At 48.6% G+C, this 21968-nt stretch overlaps 1 protein-coding gene across 1 annotated transcript in view; it reads right to left on the bottom strand.

Moving 5' to 3' along the window:
* The window catches only part of LOC144098337 (isocitrate dehydrogenase [NADP], mitochondrial-like), a 33437-nt gene that overhangs the window by 6735 nt on the left and 4734 nt on the right, over window positions 1-21968 (bottom strand). The window contains exons 2-5 of the mRNA XM_077630900.1: window positions 6333-6427; window positions 4278-4443; window positions 2258-2418; window positions 1445-1728 (exon numbers count right to left, since the gene is read on the bottom strand). Of these exons, the coding sequence (XP_077487026.1) occupies window positions 1445-1728; window positions 2258-2418; window positions 4278-4443; window positions 6333-6427 (706 nt within the window). The remainder of the gene's footprint in view (window positions 1-1444; window positions 1729-2257; window positions 2419-4277; window positions 4444-6332; window positions 6428-21968) is intronic.

Below are 21968 nucleotides of genomic sequence, written 5' to 3'. Positions count from 1 at the left end.
GTGTTTATATTTTATGCCCAGATTTTAAGACAGTAAAAGTGTTGCAGCAACACTGACTGCCCCTGGTGGCTAAAGCAATATACAACAGCTGCTGCTGCTGATGAGCGTAGCTGTTGCAGTTCTTTTAAGGAAGCAATTAGAATAAAAATTGGGCTGAATGAATGAACAGAATTCCCCATTTTAACTTTAAAATACTCACTTCAGCTGCCTCAAGCACAACAGTGAGTGCTAAGCTTCAACGGCTGTTCCACCTTTGTGCTGCACCGTGTAGCTGCATCGCTGTTCCTTTGAGATTTCGCTCCTTTGGTGAAAAGAGGTGCCTTTGCTAGAAAGGCCTTAGGGGAATGCCGTGTGACAGGGGTATCAAAGGGAGTCTACTATACTTTGCACCAAGGCCAGAACAGTTGTGGGCTTTGCTCAGTACCAGAACACCATCGCTATATGTATTGCAAACTTACTTCAATTAAATGGCTTTGACAGATAACATCAACTGTTCTTCTGTGCATAAGTAATGGATTCAGCAAGTCTTTTCATTAATTAAATATTCTGAGGAAGATAGCACACCAAAGGTAACATATAGAGCAAGCTCAGGCAAAACCAATGTGAACCCTATTACACTGCTTGTGTATTGTGCCTGCAATTACCAGTACAGTAAAACCTCTTTCAAGAGCATCCACTTAAACAGCAATTTCGGTTTATGAGTAGTAATGTTAAATCCCCGACATGGCATCCATTGAACATAATGCATTTTGTATCCGCAGAAACAACACCAGCTTACCGCGTACGTGTCAGTTAACATGTACTGTTTGCATCAATGAGTCAACTTATATTTGAAGTCAACTTTGTTTACTATACATATTGCCTGTTACGACCTTTGTGGAGTTTTTTTAGGATGTGTTGGCAAAATTCGTTCACCTACTTCTTGAAGACTTAGTTTGAAGAAAACAAGTGCACAAGTTACGCGAGTGAAATCTGTAAGTGAGCAATCTTATGACATTTTGGTTAGGCTGTACTTCCATTTAGTATGTAATTTTTCTGAGTTCCAGCCAACTACGATTTAACAGCGTTTTACTGTGCCAGCAATGTAGGTGTCTCTTTTCAGCTTGTTTGCAGGCTTTAAAAGTCATGCAATGCCAAAGTTTTCAGATTCAAAAGAATCTTGCACACAGAAAATAGCAACAAAATGATGCTTTAAATAAAAATAAATAAGTAAAACGTGATACAATGCTATACATGGTGCTAACAAGTTCTGTGAATGTTGCAGACATGGCACCACCTGTTCTAGCACCATGCACGCATTCCATTTCCTGAATAAATCGGACTATCACTATTCACAGTACATCTCCACCATATCTCCACACCATTCCTGCCTCTTGGAGCATATCATCACACTAACTAAATAAACGCTGTTATCACTTATTAGAAAGAAGTAACAAGTAAGCACCTCTCGTAGATACTCTGGAAGATGTCCTTGAAACGGCCGTCGTACTGCTTGAGGATAGTGTTCTTGGTGCTCAGGTAGAGTGGCCACTCCTTCATGAGGGCATACTGGAAGCAGGAGTGGGCAAAGCCTTCTATCGACTCGTCCGTGTTGTACATGGCCATGGTGACACCACCCGACTTTTTGAAGTCAAACACCACGTGCCGTTGCTTATCGCCGCCATCGGCGGGCGTAAACACTAGCTCCACCTTGCCCATGTTGGACACCACCCTGTCCATGGCTTTGTACTGAAATGAGAGAGACGAATGCGTGTATTTAGGCAACGAATGGACACATGGTAGGCCTATGCACAATTGGGTTTGCATTCACAGCCTGCTAAATGCAATAAAGATTTTTCTCTGGCATACAATGTTTGCAACGGGTTTAGTTAAGAGACAACAGATGCACAGGCAAAAGGGGAAAAGAAAAATAAGTCTCAATGCAATAATGCTGTTACCTAGAAGGCTGGCACAATGTCCATAGCAGATGTTCTTGCAAGATACGGTGATCTTAGAATTTCACCTATGTTGTATTCTTCAGCATTAGAAGCAAGCATAAAGATAGGGGAATGAAACAATTCCCATCATCCAATTAATTGTGCTTCAAGGATATCATTTTTTATGTTCAGTTCATTTACACAATGTGACACACTAGCTGTACCCACACCCAAGTCAGCACTCCCATATTTGTTTTCCTTTGCACTGTCACACACATGGAGATGAACAATCCTTTAAGAGCTTTACAAAAATGTGTTCACAATTATAATACAAATCATACCTGGTCACCGAAAGCATGCCTTCCAATGACGATGGGCTGGGTCCATCCGGGCACAAGGCGGGGGATGTTTTTGCAAAGGATGGGTTCTCGGAACACTGTGCCTCCGAGGATGTTACGGATGGTACCATTGGGGCTGGGGTACATCTTCTTCAGGTTGAACTCTGAAGCAAGCAAGGAGAGCGTGCAGATGAACAAGGAGCAAAAGTAGCTTATGTTGCTCAGAAAGGATGAAAAACAAACTGGTTCCTTTTCTAGATGCGAAAAAAAAAAAAGCTGGAAAAGCTGGACTGTTTCAGTTACCAGGACGTGCACTATTAGTACACTATGGCAAGATCTTTAATAATAATAATAGTCATGTTTATTTTCGCCACTGAAATACAGAGGAGCGAAAATAGGTGGCTGGAGAAAAAGCTGCTCTATCGACAGCTTGACGGCGCTCCAGCCACCTTTACATCAGGAGCAATGGCGAGACATACAGTGCACATCTGAAACACCATTGTTATTTTTTTGCTTTTTTTTCAAAGGCCTACCTTGCAGTACAACTGCACTTGCAAAACGAAATGGAAAACGAAAATAAAGGATTAATTTTTATACATGTGCACAACACAGAGATGATGAAATAACACTGAAAGGCAAACAGAAGGGGAAAACGGACCAAAAACACCATCAACATGGTTCACCCGACAAAGAGGTTGGCGATGTGTCTACGCGGGATTGAAATGACATCCACGCTCTGGAAGTCGAAATCATTTAAAATGGATGGTAATGAATGTCTAATTCTTTCGGTGCCGTAGCCAGTACGCGAAAAGGGAACAAACCATGGTGGCTGGTACCGAAAAGTGTAGGTTTTTGGATTTTTTGTAAGGTGTGCTAAATTTTGTAAGGTGCACTTCAGCAAAAGCTGTGACACTTGCCAGTACGACATGCCTCATAAACAAACAGTCCACTTGACCAGAAATATTAAGGAATTAATAGTGAATTAATATAAATTATAACAAAATTTTGGCAAAGCAACACAGCAGCTGCAAATAACTACCCGCATAGTACTAAAACAAATCAAAATATTCTCTTGATTGACGTGGGACACCAATACTTGTTTAAACTGCTTTGGCCAACCAATGTTTCCTTTGAAGAAATCTATATGACATATCTCCCGACAAAACTAGATTTGTTTTGTGAGGTTTAATGCCCCAAAGTGACTCAGGCTATGAGGGACGCCGTAGTGGAGGGCTATGGAAAATTTCGACCACCTGGTGTTTTTAGTGTGCACTGACATTGCACAGTACATGGGCCTCAATCACTTTGCCTCCGTCGAAATGCGACTGCCGTGGTCAGGATTGAGCGTGCCTCTTTCAGGTTAGCAGCCGAGCACCATAACCATTCAGCCACCGCGGCAGCCCAACAAAACTAGAAGTAACAGGCTATAAACGGCGCAACTACCTTGTGCTTTCACAGCATGTATTTCATGTGAAACAAATATGCTTGGTCATTAGCCATGTAGGATTTCCAACTCGAAATGTCAGCCACTAACATAACACTCTGCTTTCAGCCAACTAAAAGGGACATTAAGGACAAATTGAAGTTTGTCTACGTCTATTGATTACCATGTTTTAATAGCAAAGTGGCTACTAACACTGAAAATAGAGCTGTTATAAGCTAGAAAACACCAATGAAAATACAGGTGTTGCTGCCATAGGCCATCTTCACAAGAAAACTGTGCCAACAGCAAGTACTTCTCTGTTGTCAGGTCTCCGAAAATAAACCACACGATCCATTCCTGGTCAGTAATCAAGAAGCCCATAATTTCCTAGCATCTTCAACATTGAGAGTAGCAATCGAACAATGGGAAAAAGTATTCCAATCACAACTCCAGATTTCTCAGCAATCTATAGGTACATCTTTCGCAGCCCAGCCAACATCAACAAAGCAACTAACAGCCAAACAATTGAATTTTACTAAGAACATACATTGGTAGAGCTGCATTAAGTGTCCATATAAAAGGTTACTGTCGTGCACTAACCTTCAACCCTGGCCTCATCGGGCGTAATGGTGGCACACTTGATTCCCACATTGTACTTCTTGATGGCATGTGCGGCGTCGTACGTCACCTGGTCATCGGTCTTGTCGCGGCTTGGCAGACCAAGGTCATAGTATTTACAGTCCAGCTTTAGGAAAGGGAAGATCAACTGAAAAAAATATGAAAAAGGAAAGAAAAACATTTGTCACCAAGAAAAACAAAAAAAAATTATGTAGGGCTAGTTGGTGGTCTCTGACAACTTGTGAGGTGCAACACAGGCAAAGACGAAGAAAACGCATGCAACAGGGCAGCTCAAGTCCAGTCTGCATGTTTTCTTTGTACTCGTTTGTGCAGTGCTTCAGAAATCATAGATTCCCACAGATGAGCTTGTGCGTGGCACCTGCTGCAGCACCTGCTGTAAAAGCTGCCATGATAACAATAGAACTAAGGCAAGGCACTTCCAAAGGCATGGGACCGAACGCTTAATTTGTACGCACAGTGCTCAGTTTTGTGTTGTGGAGGCACATGAAAGCGAACATGTGTAATGGCAATTGGGACAGGAAAGGACATGATAAAGCTGATATTAAATTTGAGTGCACTGCTTTGAAAACTAACACTTCAGATATGGAATGCTTGAAGTGGCATTCAGTTATCTAGAACTATGCAAACAAGCTGTGTTGTATCCGATGTTGTCGCTACTTTCATTACACGTTCTGTGGCTTGCTTCTTTCTTAGATATTGTCTAACGTGTCGAGTCAACACTCTGAAGACTATCAGTTTCCAAACTACTGAAACTTTATTTGATGCAACAGTTACAGCTTTGCTGAAATCTGCTTTTAGACATTTTTGTTAAATTTGTGGACAACAGAACTTTCACAAACCACTGGGCCAATTTCATTAACCTACTGCACGCACACCTAATGGCAGAACAGCCAACTTCTAAACCAAAGAAAAAATACACATGCATTCTGTGCATTCCTTAATGTAGCAGATGCTGATGCTACTCTCAAGTGCGTTTATAAACCATTAGCATGCACATTCAGCATCTGTTAATTATTCAGGTTGGTATTTGCCATAGCAATCACTGGCTTAGCAGGCACACAATGATCTATATTTTCAAAACTGCCACCAGTGGGCAACAACAGGTTGTGACACCTTGCTGCCTTCTAACTGTGGTTCATTCTATCCACAGAGGAGAATGAATTACACTCAATCCCCATTATAATGAACACAGATATATTACAAATTATTGGCTATACAAAACGCTCCCTAAATAATTTAACAACGTGCAATTTTTGTTTTACATACCGAAGTGGTTGGCCATATACAGATACTATATCGAACTCCTTGGTGCCTAGTAGTGCTCGCTCGGATGGCAAACGGTAGGTTTTGCTGCACTACAGAAATGACTAGTGGTGGTGCAGCAAGCATTTATGCTTTGTCTTGCACTCACCAACAGCGCCACGGAAGCTACAGTGGTGATTAGGGTTGGTAGCCGAATGGTCAGCATGCGTTCACGCCTCTCAAGGTAGAGTCACTGGAATTTTTCCAATGAATCTACTCACGAACCCGTTGACAGCGTCCTGGAAGCAGCAGCGTGAACAGTTGTCTTGCAATAACCATCCTGCACTTATATCAGCTGCCGCGGAGGCGGCGCAAACGGCGACAGCTTTTGCTCTGACATACCATTTTCCACGTGACACAGCTGTAATGCAGGAAAGCTGCCCTCGCTGGCGCTTGGCCTGCCGCCGCCGTTGCATGGCGGCAGTGCTGTGCGAGGAAGCCAACCTAACTGGCGCTCGGGTTTTCGCAGCCACCAGAGTTGCAACAAGCGCTACAGAAACGACACTAAAACTGCAGAAAATGTCTCCCCATGTCTCTAGCAAGGGTTGCTCGAGTTGCCGTCCAGTCACCAACTAAACTTCGCTGCTCTTGCGTGCGTTTCTGACGAAATTCTATATTACGAATCTCGGCTACCAGTTCACTATAACGAGTTTCGACTGCATAGGAGTGAGCACTGCAACCAGCACATAGCAGAGAAGCTGGCACAAAACATACCTCCTCTTTAATCTTTTCCCATATGATACGTGTCATCTCATCCCCATCAAGCTCCACCACAGGGTTCTGCACCTCAATCCTTTTGTCTGTTCCATCTGAAAAAAGGAAGAAAACGAGGGGTCATTCTAGAAACCGTTACCATGATAATATGGAAGGACCACTGAAAAAATACACTAGACAATTTAGTAAATTAATGCAATATTAATATGTTTCAAGATTTAATAAAAACCAAGCAATACTGCCCATACATGCACACTAACTGTGAATGGATATGAAAGCTAGCACTATGAAAAGTATCTTTCTTAGTTCAATGGAGACAAATAAAACAAAGCAACATATATCAGATGCAAGCAAGTCAACTTCCCTTTATTTTCTGTCGGGGCTTTTTTTTAAACAAAAATAGACTTTGCCGCAAGGGCACAGCTTCACAAATATCCTCCAGCAAGAATTTTTTTTTTAATGCGTTTTGTGGAAGATGAGTTATATGCCGTCAAAATTTGAACTTCCGCATCTTCGCGCCTTTCCCTCTCTCGTCAATTTCGCATGCCGAAATGTTGGAGCTCCATCGCCGGCCCTACACATTCGACCCCTCCCCTACCTCCGCCGGCTGCGGCGCGCGCGGAGTGGCCGCGGCCGTGGTAGCGCGTGACGTCCGAAAGAATTTGGCGCGGTCAACCAATGATAAACCCCGACTGCTGACATCACTTACGACGCGGCGTCGTATGCCAGTATTTTTTTAAATGTATTGTGAATTTCCTGCCTGTTTTTGAGGTCTCGTACGCGGCATGGACGTTCGGTAGTCTGTACTCTACACAGTGCAAGCATTTTAAACCCAAGCTCAAACACCCTTTTCTGTAGCCCTTTAACGTAGTTAAAGCGAGCAGGACGAGCCAAAGCACTTCAGGCAACACCGCCTCAAGGGCAATCCGAATGCAAGACCTTATCGTCAGCCGCTATCGGCAGCCGGCCGCAACACCGCCTCAAGGGCAGTCCGACCTTATCGTCAGCCGGCCGCGGGGAGGGAGAGCGCTTCCACGCATTCACAAAGCAGCTGCGCAAGGGCTCCGCCGCTGGCTTTCCGTCAAAGGTTGAGGCTTCACACATACACCCTGGGTTTTTCAACTCAAGAACGCAGCGGCTTTTCGCCGTCAAACGACCCACTTCCAGCCAATGGCGTGGCCGATTCTCATGACCCTGATACTGTGACAAAGCAGGGAGCAGTAGACGAACGGGGACAATCCCTTCCCTCTGTGGTCTGGGGTAGGGACTTTAGTCTAGGACCGCCCCTCTCTACATTATGGCGCTCCCTGCACTGTCAGGCTAACAGGGTCATGAGAATCGGCCGACGCCATTGGCTTGAATGCGGTCCTTTGACGGGGAAAAGCCGCTGCGCTCTTGAGTTGTACCCGACTATAGCTAAGTAGTGCTTTTCGAGCTAAAAAACTGCATATAACTGTTCGCGCCCACAAGCATCCGATGTCAGGACTCAGGAGCAGTGCGTTCACTTGCGGGAGCACGAGGCAAAACCAAGTTCCACAATCTTCACTGGAATGTATGCGCCACGGGGATGGGTGTTTTCGACAACCAGAGCCCAAGCCCGTGACAACAAAAGGAAAAGAGCGGCATCGATTCGGGGGCCAGCTACTCAATACGGCGTGTGTTTCAAGAGAAGGCTGTGAGGAATGCTCAATTGTGCGAAGTTCACGCCGAGAAGGGGGAGTCGTGCATAATGAAGTCCTTGAAGAGAGTCGTTCGTTACGGACGCCACAACCAATCGTCTTTTTCGGTGAGATCTAGGTGAAGCCAAAAGCACAAGGTAAAAGGAAAACACGGAAATTCGACGTTCGTTCGGAAGCCAACTGGGTGAACGAAATTTTTCATATTTTTCGCGGTCCAATTAGAAAAATTGAAAATTGGTTGTTGGGGAAAGGAAATGGCGCAGTATCTGTCTCGCATCTCGGCAGACACCTCAACCGCGCCCCGTAAGAGAAGGGATATAAAGGAGGGACTGAGAGAAGAAAGGAAGAAAGAGGTGCCGTAGTGGAGGGCTCCGGAATAATTTTGACCACCTGGGGATCTTTAACGTGCACTGACATCGCACAGCACACGCCTCCATAAAAACGCAGCCGCCGCGGTCGGTTTCGGACCCGGGTACTCCGGATCAGTAGCCGAGCGACCTAACCACTGAGCCGTCGCGGCGGGTTAAATCAGAACCAAAATCGCCCATTGGCACAGACCATTAGAAAGTGACTCAGACTTGAGTTGACAACAAAGTTGACACGCTCTCTCTCTTTCTACTCCTATGGTTTTACGCAAGGCCGATCGCGGTTCCAGTGCCACCTAGCGCGCGCGCTCTCCGCCGGAGAAAAATGCACAGCTGTCCGCTTTTCAGAGCCGCGCTTTGCAGCAGCGGCAGCCCCTCCTCCATGCAAGTGTGTTGGCGAAAACACACAGGCCCTTCTTCAGCTCAGCGTGTGGTTCTCAGCTAGTGTTTGTTGTCGCACGGACTCTCTCGGCGGGGGTTCCGTAACTCAATTACCCGCGTGCTCAGCCTCCTCCGGCGTCGCGCGCATGCCACCGTTGCTTTGAGCGCGTAGTCTCTCCCCCTCGCCCAAGGCGTACGTGAGACGCGGCACGGAAGGAAGGAAGGTCGATCGGAACAATGTGCTCCCTTCGTGTCTGTTTCCGCGGTTCACTCCGTTCTATACTCTGCCAACGCCGAAAAGAGATGGCGAAGACAGGAACGCATTATCCGACGCGCAGACCGCAATAAAGGTGGCAGAACGTGGGATTTATGTGTACCGGTGCCATCGCGTGTCGTCCACATCCAGAGTGTGTGCATGGTTCGGCCGTTCTCGGCGGCCATCACTTCCACTGCATAGCTGCTCTCGGCATTATGTATGCTTTCTGTTGCGTAGTAAAAGCTGGAGCATTCTGTGGCCGCCATAAGTGGAACACCTGCGGCTGATGTTACGAAATTGTTGGAATTCGTTAAGTACCACAAAAGCCAAGCAGTCGTGAGGTCTTGATGGTGATAACACGTGCACCACGGGAATCGTGGCGCAACAGCTCAGCTGTCTCTAGAATGCGATTTAATCAAAGACGTGGGACGAATTATCGCAAGAATAATAAGCCGTGTTCACGCTAATGCTGCGATTAGTGATTAGTTTTCGATGTTGAGTACATATCTTTTTCACCGCAATTTTTCAAAGGCGTGCTAATAATTTTTTTTTTTGCTCGGCTCAGTTCCGCTATGCCTTTGGCCGTCAGTGTAATGATTAAGCCGGCCCTAGTCATCATGTGTTGCATTATGTCGATAACTGGAAGCGGACTACGCCACGTACAGATCGTCCATCGTTCGTACATGCCACAATGATACGGTGAGCCGACCAAGTGTTTCTGCTTGAAAGCCTGCTCTCGGTGCGGCGGAGTGGTGTCACGTGACCCCGCGCAACACGTCATAACGACGGCAGTGCCTCCATCGGTAAAACCGGAGCGCCATAACTGCGGCGGCGATTTCCGGAATATAATTGAAAGGAAAATGAAATGAATAAGAATGAAACAAAAGATCAGTCTAAGGCCGACGCAGCGGGCTGAAAGGATGGAGAGGGGGGGGGGTGTTGTAATGCTTGCTGAGGTACAGGAGAGCAGCTTAAACTAGAGGACAAACTTAGTTACTATCATAGCGGAAATCAAAACAAGAAAAGGTACTTGGGGGAGATGCCTAATGCGGGGGAAGCAGAAACTCAGCCTTTGAGGGTGAGAAGAGGCGATCACAAGATTAAAAAAAAAAACAATAGCGAAGGGTGGCAGAGAACAGTGTGATGCGATGAAATCAGTGAATATGTCGCGATAGAGAGGCCGCTGCTTGCGCTGGACAAGGTTAATTGAAGGGCAAGCTTGGGAGAGACATTTCCCTTGATAGCCCTGAAGTGAGCGGTGACCGCAACCTGGCCGATGATAATGATGATGAGCGAGAAGTTTCCGGTGAATTCTGAGTTTCGAGAGACTTGCAAAATCTCAGCGCATTGACTTTTTTTCTTTTTGCGGGCTTCTTTGGCCCCCATGTTATCTATCAGAACCAAGTGGCCCACAAGCAATCTTGTATCTAGAGAGCACTGAGCCGCCACGGCCACTGATTTTTCTCGGGCTGCGCTTGTGATACGGCTATCATTTGCGCAACGAACGAAGCGTTGATTGCAGAAGCCAGCTTCCAAGAATGACTTCCTGGTGACGCGTTCTGCTCGGTCGTCGCGTGCGGTACTATTAGGGTCCAAAGTGTGTGTGCGTGTGGACAACGCCAGATATAAAGTCCCTCAATAATTTAAATGTACAGAGGGACATTATGCCAGACTGCATGCGGGCGCCACTTGACGGTGCACTCCGGGTGTCAAAGCTGGCGCGGGGGGGGGGGGGGGGGGGGGGGTCAGTTACTTTTGTCCATGATACTACAGACGCCCGAGCTTATTTTCTGGTTTTGTTGGCAGGGCTTCAAGATTATGATGGATTTTTATGGCGCAAGGGCATCTATGGCCAAAGAGCGCCATGGCACAAGGTATTTTTCAAATTCTCAAGGTGGGGTCGAAGACCCATTTCCCAAGCATTTCACCCTAAAGAAGCCGAGCACCAGACCTGGGGAAAGCTTGTACCCATTGTATCATCGGTGGGTACCCGGCGGCACTGGGGATCGAACCCCGCACCTCCCGCATGCGAGGCGGATGCTCAACCACTTGGCCACCGCTGCGGTAGCAGGGCGTCGAGAAACGCATTATACAAATACACGTTCGAGGTCTGTATACAATGCCTTATTATAGCCCTCTTTGTATAACAGGTTTAGATTGTAGGAATAATACTATCTGCCGGGCTAGTTGGTTGCGATCAATATATATCAGCAGCGCGAACACAATCAGGAAGAAGATGTAGATAAAGCAGACGAGCGCTGATTGTAGGAGGGAGATGGGAGAGCTCCGGCCTCATGGAGGCATACGCAGCACCGAAGAAGGTCCGCATGGGACCACTACGTGGCGAACAGCATTGCAGGGCCCGTGAGCAATGCGCACGAAACTCCAGGAGAGAAGAAAAGCAGAATCGAGGCGTCCAGCACATACTCGTATCCTGTTGAGAATCAGTCAATCGTAATATAAGCGCTAGGAAAAGTTTTCGCATTACGCGATAGAAGAGAAGCTTCGTCTCGACAAGTGTTTAGCTTATCTACGCCAATTTACTCCAGGCCATTAGCACGCTTAATCTGTTCTTAATCACCGCGCACCACAACATTTTTTTCACCTTTTTCTTTCTCCCAGTATGGCGCGTTTCAAAGCCCCTCAATAAATTTCGAAGGGCTTTACCACGTTCCAGTGTACAGCGCCACGCTGGATGTATAATCAGGCATGGCATTGGGACGCTGGACCTCACTGGCAGTGCATGGGTTTTGCAGTGTGGAGGGCATCAATATGTGGCGGTCAACGTTTCATGCAACTTCGGCCGGAAATTCTATCTGACCTCTTCCCCTAAACACCCAAAACATTACAACTGCTCCGTTCGCGCGTCGTCAGAAATAATACGTATCAACATCGTCCGTAAAACTACCAGGATATAGTCGACTTTATAGAATCACGCGAGATAATAATAACACGCGATTTGAGTACGTTTTTGCAAAGTACAAAGTACACCGATTGCTAGAACGGAACCAAGAAAACAGAAAAGCAGACGGAAGACTTGAGCTCTGGAACGGGGACTCCTGTGGACATAGGTTCACGTTCAACGCGAGCGGCGCTTCACCGGGTCGATGTTGCTATTTCCGCGCCGCGGTCGACTTACGCGGGCACTAAGTCAGGGCCAAACGATCAAGGCGCACGCCTTCCATGCACTTTCCAGTTCAGATGCCGTCTTCCTCGGATCAACCCCTGCGCTGCACCTGACGATGACCGCGTCTACTCAAATCCCAAATCTACTTTCTTTCGCGCCTCTGCTTTTATAAATTCTGCTTGACATTAAGATATGCGCATAGGGAAGATGCAAGCGGAGCAGTAAAGTGCAATACTTATGTCGGGTTTAACGGCTCAAAGCGACGCACGGAGGGATGCCGCGGAGGAGGGCTCCGGAATAATTTCCACCGCCTGGGGATCTTTAATGTGCGCTAACGTCGCACAGAACCCAGGCGTTTTTGCATTCCGCCTCCGTCGCGGCTGGGATTCGATCTGGCGACCTTGGAATCAATAGCCGAACGCCTTTGAGAAAGAGCCACTGCGGCGGGTGCGAAGTGTGATGCGCCACATTAATTAACGCACTACGGCACATTTCTTGCGGTTCGCGAAACATTCCAGTCCATTTTTCTTTTGCCCTTTCTGTGCAATGCTGCGGGTCCCCCGGAAGAGTATACTGTTACGTTTGGAGACGCCAACATGCCAAGAATATTCAAGCCACTGGGAACCATCAATCGACAAGGCTTCAAAGGGCCGTCGACGTGGTTGCAGCGCCACGAGTGCAGGTGGTGGCGTCTACAAGGGACCTCCCCCCCTGCTGTTTACGGGGTGAAACGGCCCGCCGCTGTCCGAGAACGGCTTTGGTGAACCTGTCGTTTGTTCTCAACGCCGGACCTACCCGGAACATGACGTCTTTCTCCCGGAGGGGACGGCGGGGGGAGCCGGCGAGCGGCGGGGCTGCAAATGAGCCGTGGCAAATGCGGCCGTGTTTGACTAAGCCAACGACGCCGGAATCCTCGTGCTTTGAAAACAACCTCGTCTTAGACAAAGTGCTTTTCCCTATACGTGGAACCTTCTGCAAACTGCAGTGGCAACCTTTAGTTCCCACGCTACCGCTGTGGAGTGCAGGTGACTGACCTTGGACGCTGCCATGGGACCCCCCTTCGGGCTATTCATCACTGCTGCCTGGACAGCGCGGACCATAATCTGCCAGAAGTGGCAAGAGTGTGTTGTTGGGGGCGTCCTGGAAGGCGGACCCTAAAGACTGGACACGTGATCTACGTTACAGTGATTCGACGCATTTTTAATGAACTAAATTCCCCAACTAGGGACCTGGGGACAGCGGACCCTATTTAAGCAGCGATCTGGCGTGTGATCAGCCAGCTCCCGATTCACTCTTTCGAACTATGTTACATAAACCCTTTCAGTCTCTTCTTCACCTCGAAGACCCTCTCATCTCTTCGTCACCCCCACAACAGCAGTCTCCCGATCCGGAACCCGGGCACACCGACCTTGGCCAGAGACGGCACAGGCGAGCCAGGGGCCCGCACCAAACAACTGGTGGCAGCGGTGGGATCGAAGCGCAATCTCCCAACACCGGGGGCCTGCTACGGGACAGAAGCCCCACACCTAACAATACCCAGCCGTGGACGAGTTAAACAGAAAATAAAGCAGGGAGGAGGGGGAGGAAAAATGGTTCAGGGCAGGAAGATTTTTTTTTTTTTTCAGAAATACAGAAAAAGCGGGAAGAACATCGTGTTTACTTGCCGACTTGCTGGCCCGGTCTGTATGCGGATATATTTGGGATGGAGTATTTACGTGCGTGAAGATGAACGGCAACGCCATGCGTCAGAGGGCTATGTATACACACTTCCAACGTTACACACTTGGCAGACACACGGAGCAAGTATAGCTTCACCTATCCGACGGCTCCTCGCTAGCAGACTCGTGACAGCATGTCTGGCGCGCGCGCGCGAGGGATCAACTACTGTTGCTAGAAAGGAATGCTTTGTGATGAAAGGTAGCGATCTTTTTTTTTTGCTGTTCTTTAACAGGCGCAAAACTGAAAATTGGTTCTGAGGAAGGAGAAGGCGCAGTAACTGTCTCATTTATAAATGGACACCTCAACCGCGCCGTGAAGGAAGGGAGGCCGATGGAGTGAAAGAAAAAGGTACCACAGCGGAGGGCTCCGCAATAATTTCGACCATCTTGGGGTCTTTTGACGACGTTCTACTGTTTGCATAGGGGCGGGCGTACAAAGAAAGAAAGACGGCCTAAATCCAGAGGAGTAAGCTATTTTTGACACTTGATAATTGAAGTACAAACGGCGGCCTTGAAACTTCGAAGATAAACATTTTGTGCGGTTGCATGACAGGGCCTATAGAGTTTCCCAAGGACGCCAGTGTCCTGAATATTAGAAAACATAATGCAGAAATCTTGGCGCTGCTGCGAAGGGCAGGGCATGAGACCCAACACGATTGTCGAGACAGGAGAGGAGCCCATGACATGAGTGTTCCCCGGGAATGTTCAGTTGAGTACAGTCAATGGCGCTTGAGTGGGCTACCTTACAGCTTTAAGCCTTGTAACAGGCTCGTTTATCTGAGCATTCAGAAAAGCTGCAAGGAACAATGTACGTATAAAACGCCAACGTGAAAAAATAGAAAGGAAACTTATGCGCTGTTGAGTAGCGACGTGCCAGGCCAGCAGGACACTTGGCAGAGTTTGTATCCTACTGCATCCACAACCGACCAGTGGGAAAGGTACGGGATCTTCAAACGGGAGTGAAGGTGCGCTCGCACATGCCGAGTACGCTACGTGAACCGCGAGCATGAAATGCACCAAACGCAGCACGACCTTGGCTTGCCCTCGCCACAGTAGCACTGCCACACATCTTCCGGTTCCCTTCTCTTTCGAAGCACGTACGTCAGCGCGCGATTTCGTTTCATGTTGCGAGAAGAGCTTTCGCTCGCGCACTGTAAAGCCTTCCATTTAACACGGACCGTGCTATATACGGCAGCATATCGTGCAGCTGCTGGCTCCAAATGCTTGCGTAAATAAATCACTGCGTGAACTTCAGCGCTTTATCACAACGCTCATGCGGGCGCCCATGCCTATACTACATCTGTCGCCATGCAACATTTATTTCACGATGACAGACTCCTTTGGGAGTTCCGCGTTTCATATTTTCCGCAACGAAAGAAGCAATCAACTGCGCTGTCCATCAGCCTGTACTTTCGCATGGGATTTTACGCGACAGCGTATACAGATCGTTCAGTCGAAAAGCCGTCGGCGTTGAAGTAGTCGACACCGCGTGTCGGAAATAATCGAGGACTGCGCAAAAAAATCGTGTCATGGTAATTTGTGGTTCTAGCGATTGGTTGGTGTGTGGTAGTTAATGAGATCATTGTAATCAATTAATTAAAGAAATAAAAATTGGGAAAAAGGGGTTCAAAGGTGTCAAAATGCTAATTAGTAAATTTTGTGTGTAATTGATCACTTAATTGACACAATTAAAAATGCGTTCAAAGTTTTCACATTGCAGAGAATGGAAACCTAACCCCCTACGTGTTTAAGGCGGAACTTAAGTGTCCTCTCCAATTTTATTTGTTTTTCATTCGAGAACAGTTTTTTTTTTTAATAACGAAGCCCCGATAGGGGATGGCCCCACCCGCAACTCGATTTTTTTCCACCACCTTTTCATGCCTCTATCACGTTCACAGCGCGCGCGTCGTGCCCTGACTTTACAGAATTATACGCGAAGTAGCGTTGTGCGTGAGTTTCGGCCTTCCTGACATGCAAACGCGATTCTAAATGGCGCTCTCTACCAACGTTTCGTTCGTTCATCGTCAATTATCGCCTCAAGCCGTAGGGGAAAAAAAAAAAAACCCTGCAAATCCTGCGCACACTAGTGTGCCTTCCACAGCTGATAAGCGCCTTCCCCTCATGTAGAGCGAGTTGTCCGGAGTGCAGCTTGCGAGCGCCGCCCACTGCATTCGAGCACACCGCCATACGATGGTCCATAAAACGGCCGTTATAAGGGCAGACGCGAGAGGTGCTGACGTCACGCGAAGCCGGCAGCCAGACAGATGTTGCTGTGCGGCACTGTGTACATATATAGGTGCGACACGCAGGAATCAAAACCACAGAAGCCCGGGAATCGCACCCACTCAATTATTTCAGGCAGCTCTTCCAACTACACGACGGCGGCCTGCTTCCTGTCAGACTGCTTTTAACGGCGCCGATTGCGAAAGGTCGCTTCAATATCCGGCCGCCCTTCACGACGAGTTAGCTGGAAGCTAGAGAACGCACACGCCCGCCATGAGTCCAGGCACGTATGCCGCTCCGCGGACTGGCAACCAGCATGAAGACATCGTGCCCAGATTAGAACAAAGGCTTCCGCAGACTGGTACGACATTATGACGGACGGCGCGGACAGGACGGGACACTAGGAAGAGAAACATGCACGAGCGCTGACTTGTAACTGAAACTTTTTTTTCTCGGACGGCGGGAAACGATACCACCGACTCCAAAACGGTCAGGTATCCCAAAAGGAATGCAAAACAAAAACGCCTCAGCCGCATCGCTGGCGTAGACGGGCTTATGGAAATCGTAATAACAGTATGAATTGTATATCGGAATTTCCTTCCTTTCTTCCAAACAATAAAAATTCGATTGTAGTCAGCGCTCGTCCGCGTGCTTTATCGTTGCCCAGTATTACGTCCACAGGTGACACGACAACATGCAGACCGGCCCAATTTTCTCGTTGCTCTTCGAAACATGACACAGACGTGGACCTTCGCAAATGGTATGCTTAATATGCTCCGTACAGTTGCAGAAATAAACATATGCTCCGGCTTGCGACTACAGCAGGTACCAGAGCCGCTCAACAGGTGGCGCCACGGGAACAATCTGCGGTAATTGGTGCGTGTCTGCGCTCTCACTTCATCCGCTTGTCTTAGCACTTCCTTCCTCTCTGGTCGTCTGCAACGCCCGGCGCGGGACTTCCCGAATTCACGCTCCGGCTAAACCCGGATCGAACCGGTACACACGGACCGAAAAGCAAGAGGAGCATAGCGAAGATGAAAGGAAAGAGCACGGAAGGCAACGGACGGGAAGGAAGTAGACAAGGCAGGCCCTAAAAATGGGCACAGCAAGAGAGAAAGTCGCCCGCCAGGGCAGGCAGGGCCGTCGCGCACGAGCCGAACCGGCCCCTTGATCTCGGCACACGTGCACCGCGGAATTGATACAACGTGGCCGGCCCGGCCTGGGAAGGCAGTCCACGCGCGCAGGCAGCGAGGAGCGTTGGCAGCAGAAACCGCGCTCCCTCTCCGCCGTCCACGACAGTGGCAGGCGATGAGAAGGGCGAACATGTCAGAGAAAGAAGAAGAAAATAAAAGACGGGGGAGGCATGTCAGCGAAAAAGTGCAAAAAGAGAAAAACACTTGAGCAAGGCGGCAGTGGGGCGTCGTCGCCGACGCTGACGGAGCCGAGAGCAGGCGTAAAAAAACGCAGAAGCGCTCATTTTTTTTTCCGCGGTCGCGATAAAAGGAGAGAGTACGGCGTTCGCCGTTACTCGGTGCTCCACTTAGCCGCACGCCCGCTCTGGCGTTTATTTTTGCCGCGCCGAACGAGACTGGCAGCGAGCGCTACACGTCGGTAGTCGGGCGCGAAAAGCCAGCCTTCTTTTTAGTTTCCCCACTGGAAACAATGTAGAAGAGAGCGAAAACGAGCTTTTCCGGCTGCGGGGGAGCGGCTCTTGCGCCATGCGAAAGCAAGCACTAATCCGGTTACTGGCGTGAGCTGCCAAATCCGTTACTCGTGAAACAAACATCGACGCCGACCTATCGCTAAGGAAGCGACTCACGCGGCTCAATCCAGTGGCGCTGGAGTGCTAATCCCCTAATAACCAACGCGAGCAATTATACCTTCCCAACGATGCAACTAGGAACCTTTCTGACATCACGGACGCCAGTCTGTGGGTGCCGACCTCGAAACGAGCAAATATTGTTCGCAATCGCAGAGGCGAGTTCGTTTGCTTCCTTCCCCTTCAGAGACGAACATGTTTCACGTATTCCGCTAATCCCCCGTCCTGTAATGCCTGTGTGTCAAGCAAATAAAGGTCAATGTATTAAACGTTCTTCTAAAAAAGTAAGTAGCAGCAGTGAAACGTTTTCAATCCGTTCACACCGCGAGGGAGTAGTCGGCTGGCGCACGGGTGAGTGAAAGGCGGAGGATGCCGGGCGCGTCGATCAGGCGAGGACGGATCACCACAATAAAAAAAAAAAGCTTCAAAGAGGGTTGCTCCTTGGAGAGTCGCCACAGGTGACAAAGTTAGGTTACACGATGGTTTAGGCCCTGCATTTCTCCAGACACGTGCCAAAATGCTGCTGCATATTCTGGCCCGGCTGCGACGCTAAGCGGTCTGCTAAGCGCGACACAACTTGCTTGCCCTGCAGCTGCAGAGACGGAACAATCGAGCCACCAAAAGCACGGGGCTGTCAGCCGATCGCGCTGTTGTAACGTTCCGTCCCAGTTCCCAGAAGTGGCTCTCCCTCGGCGCAAACAACAGAACGAGCAGGGCTGTGTGTAGTATACGCATAGCAGCGGGCCGGGATAGCTGTCATGCTAGCATCGAAAGTGGAGCAAACGACGATAAGAACCGGTATTACATAGAAAGGGTGTCGCGCCCAGAGACTGCTAAAAGCAGCCACGCACGCCCGATGCACGTGGTTGACAGCCGCTTTCGTATTCACGTGTGCAGAAAACAGGTATAGTTCTTTGTTTTCTTTCTGCCTGTGGTCTTCTCATTTTCCGCCTACCTAATATATCCTTTCCACCGAAGCGAATGCGCAGTGCGACCGCGCAAACTGCCAGTATGCTGCTCATATGTCAGAGTTCCTGCTCTGCAATAAACAATAACAAATTTCTCAATGTCAGTGGATAAAGTGCGCTGTAAAAGAGAAAATGGATGGTAAGTATTTTTCTAATTTTTTTTTCGTGGGTGCTTTGTGTGCTGGAATCATGCCGCCGCAAAGAGTGCGCCAAGGAGAGACAGGAATGATGGGGAAGTCAGCTGTTTCCAGCACAAAAACGATCAACGTCAAGATCAAACCGTAAGCTCGCCTAGCTCCCAAGGAGGACCGCAGTAATATTAGCACATTATACGCCTCGATTTTGGCTATCAGTCGTGTGCGCGGGAAACGACAACTGCATTTTCCGCTGAAAATTACCTGCGCATGAAAGTCCTGAGGGCAAGAATTGGAAAAAGAAAATACAAGACAGGAAGGAGAAGTGGGCGTAGGCGTAAGTTTATTCTCAGGATGTAAAAAACGCGACGAGTCGTAACTTTTTTTTTTTTTCCCTGGCCATCTGTCTGCAAAGCAACTGTTGGCACCTTTAGAAGGGAACAATTTACTCGCCAGTCACGCCTTTCTGGAGAAGCAGTTTTTTTTTTGTTTTATATCCTTTTGAATGAAAAACGGCAATCTCTATACACTTCTTGACAGATTTGTTCCACAGGTCGCCTCGCCACTACGACGCGAAAGGCGCCCGCCGCCCATAACATCCGGAAATCCATCACGCCTCCTGTTCCGGCCACAGTGGGCAGATCAGTTTGACGAACTACTTGTAATTCTGTGCAGCGACACATACCTTCCAGACCGTGGATAAAGCGCCAATTAGCGCGCGGTCTTTTTTAACAAGCTGGCACGAGTTCCATTCGCCCCGTCGCGTCGAGAGGATGATCCCGCACATAAGACGTACACCAAACTGGACTTGCTGTCGGCAATAAATGCAGATCCCCGAGAGGTCAACCGGATGAAGTATGATCGCACATGCGGACCGGACACCCGCAGTGTCCCCAAAATGCCCACCATACGGTTTAGCTGCGATGTTCACTGCGCTCCGGCAGACAAGGAGGGTAAAAATGAAAAACCCACGCCCATGGCTGCAAAGAAAGAAAGAAACAAACAAACAAAACAACGGCAAAGAGGCAAAATGGGACACCAGCGCAAATGAACACGGAATGACAACGAGAAATGGATAGGAGAACAATCCAAGCAAAACAAAAACATCCGGCTGGGGAGTGGCTTCGCCTCCAAGCAACACGTCACGTGCTCTGCGCGCGCGGGCAACTTGGGAGGGTGATGAACAACTCCCGGCGCATTCTTGCCCAACCCTTCCCCCCTCTCACTTTTGACTACAAGAATAGTCCCGGTCACATGACATGTAACGAATTCAAAATCCCCCCGCCCCCTCCCTCTTCTTGAAGGAATGCAGAGGGAAGAAGTCAATACCCCGTTCACGTGTCCGCCAGGGCTGCTGCCCCCATGATCCGGTTCCAACCGTCGCCTTCCCCCTCTATGGCGAGAGCCAAGCAGAGCGCGCGAAATTCGCGAACCTTGACAGCGTCCGGAGGAGAAAGTCACGTTTCGAAGCGAAGTTCTCGTACGCGCAAAAAAGCTCCTACGGGGCTTGTGAAGGAATCTCGTTTTTGGAAAACAGTTGATAAGCGCGTGGAATGCATATGCACTCGAGGTATGGATACACGATCTCAATGTCGTGCAGACTGGCCTTGCCGTCAAGCGGGCGCCCCAACTACAGACGTCGTCACCGTCAAGAAAGAATCTGCCGCCGTATTTTCCCCAGCGGCTTTTAATCTTGTAGGCAGGGACAGTCGCATAGATGGTTCTGCTGGCCACGGATGACGCGCAGCACGAAATTATGTTGTCTAAGAGGTATTCTTTTGAGGCAGTCCGAGTGAAGAAGATTGAGGGTTTATGAAAAGCTGGCCACATAGAATATGCAAATCCGCTTTATTTTTTAACTGTACAGAAGATCAGCGACAAAACAGGTTTCAGTACGAGCACGCCCAAGGTCTTCAAGAAAAGGGGGAAAAATAGCATAGGCTGAAATCGCCAATGCAGAGTGCCTGCTGTGCTTCACTGCAACGCGCATTTCGAAAAGGCTCGATCATCAGCCAGTCTGTAACCCGCGGAAGGTTCTGAGGATACATAATGCGATCATCGCATTGCAGGGCCTTTCTCCATCGGCGATAAACCAACGAAGCCGCAAAATAAAAAAAAGCGCCGTCCATTTCACAATACACGTGGGAGCAATGCGTACTCCAGATCGCGGCAAAAAAAACCGGAAAGATGCTTGCAAAGCACTCTGATAGTGGGACAATTGCCCAAAGCGACGGCCGACCGACAAGGACAGTCACGTAGCACACAACCACTCCTGATACAGCAAAAAGACCTAACTTTCTTCTTCTTCCCTTTGTTTTCTCTTTTTATCTCCTCGCTTGATATTAAACACTTCAAAGGGCGCAAAATCACCGACTCCACCGCAATTCCACCTTATCGCGCTCTCTATGCACACTGCCGGGCATCAGCCACGGCCCGATAACCAGTTTGGCTACCACGCGAGATCGCTTGACCCCCCCCCCCCCCCCCCCCCCGCTCATTCTCCTAGTGTATCCAGTCTACTTACACTGCAAACAAAACTGGGACATTAAAGTGACTCAGAGTTGGGCGTGCATAGACCTTGACCCTGTTCTGCCCCTGTTCTGATAAAAGATGCAGTCTCTGCTAAATGTATATCTTTTTGTGATCACTGAAAAAAAAAAAGAGGCACTTATACGAGATGCCTGACTTTGCATTATGTAATTATGGCTGAAGCAGTAAAAAACACGCTCCTTTTTATTTTCGTTCTCTGGCCAGAGGTCATGAAAAGAGCTATATAGATATAGAAGACGAGGATACAACGCCCATAACCTCTCCGCTCTTGGACAACACCCACGGCAACTGCAGCCTGTGAAGCGTATGATTGACATTGGCCTTGTCGACTCGAACACTTACGCACAGCCGTCAGCGAGCCCACAGTCCTGGGCCCGCGCTCACACAACGCTACGGTACTAAAGTACGAGCTGACG

The sequence above is a fragment of the Amblyomma americanum genome, chromosome 7 (genome assembly GCF_052857255.1).
Source record: "Amblyomma americanum isolate KBUSLIRL-KWMA chromosome 7, ASM5285725v1, whole genome shotgun sequence".
Classification (NCBI taxonomy): Eukaryota; Metazoa; Arthropoda; class Arachnida; order Ixodida; family Ixodidae; genus Amblyomma; species Amblyomma americanum.
This window is presented reverse-complemented; position numbering and strand designations above follow the sequence as displayed.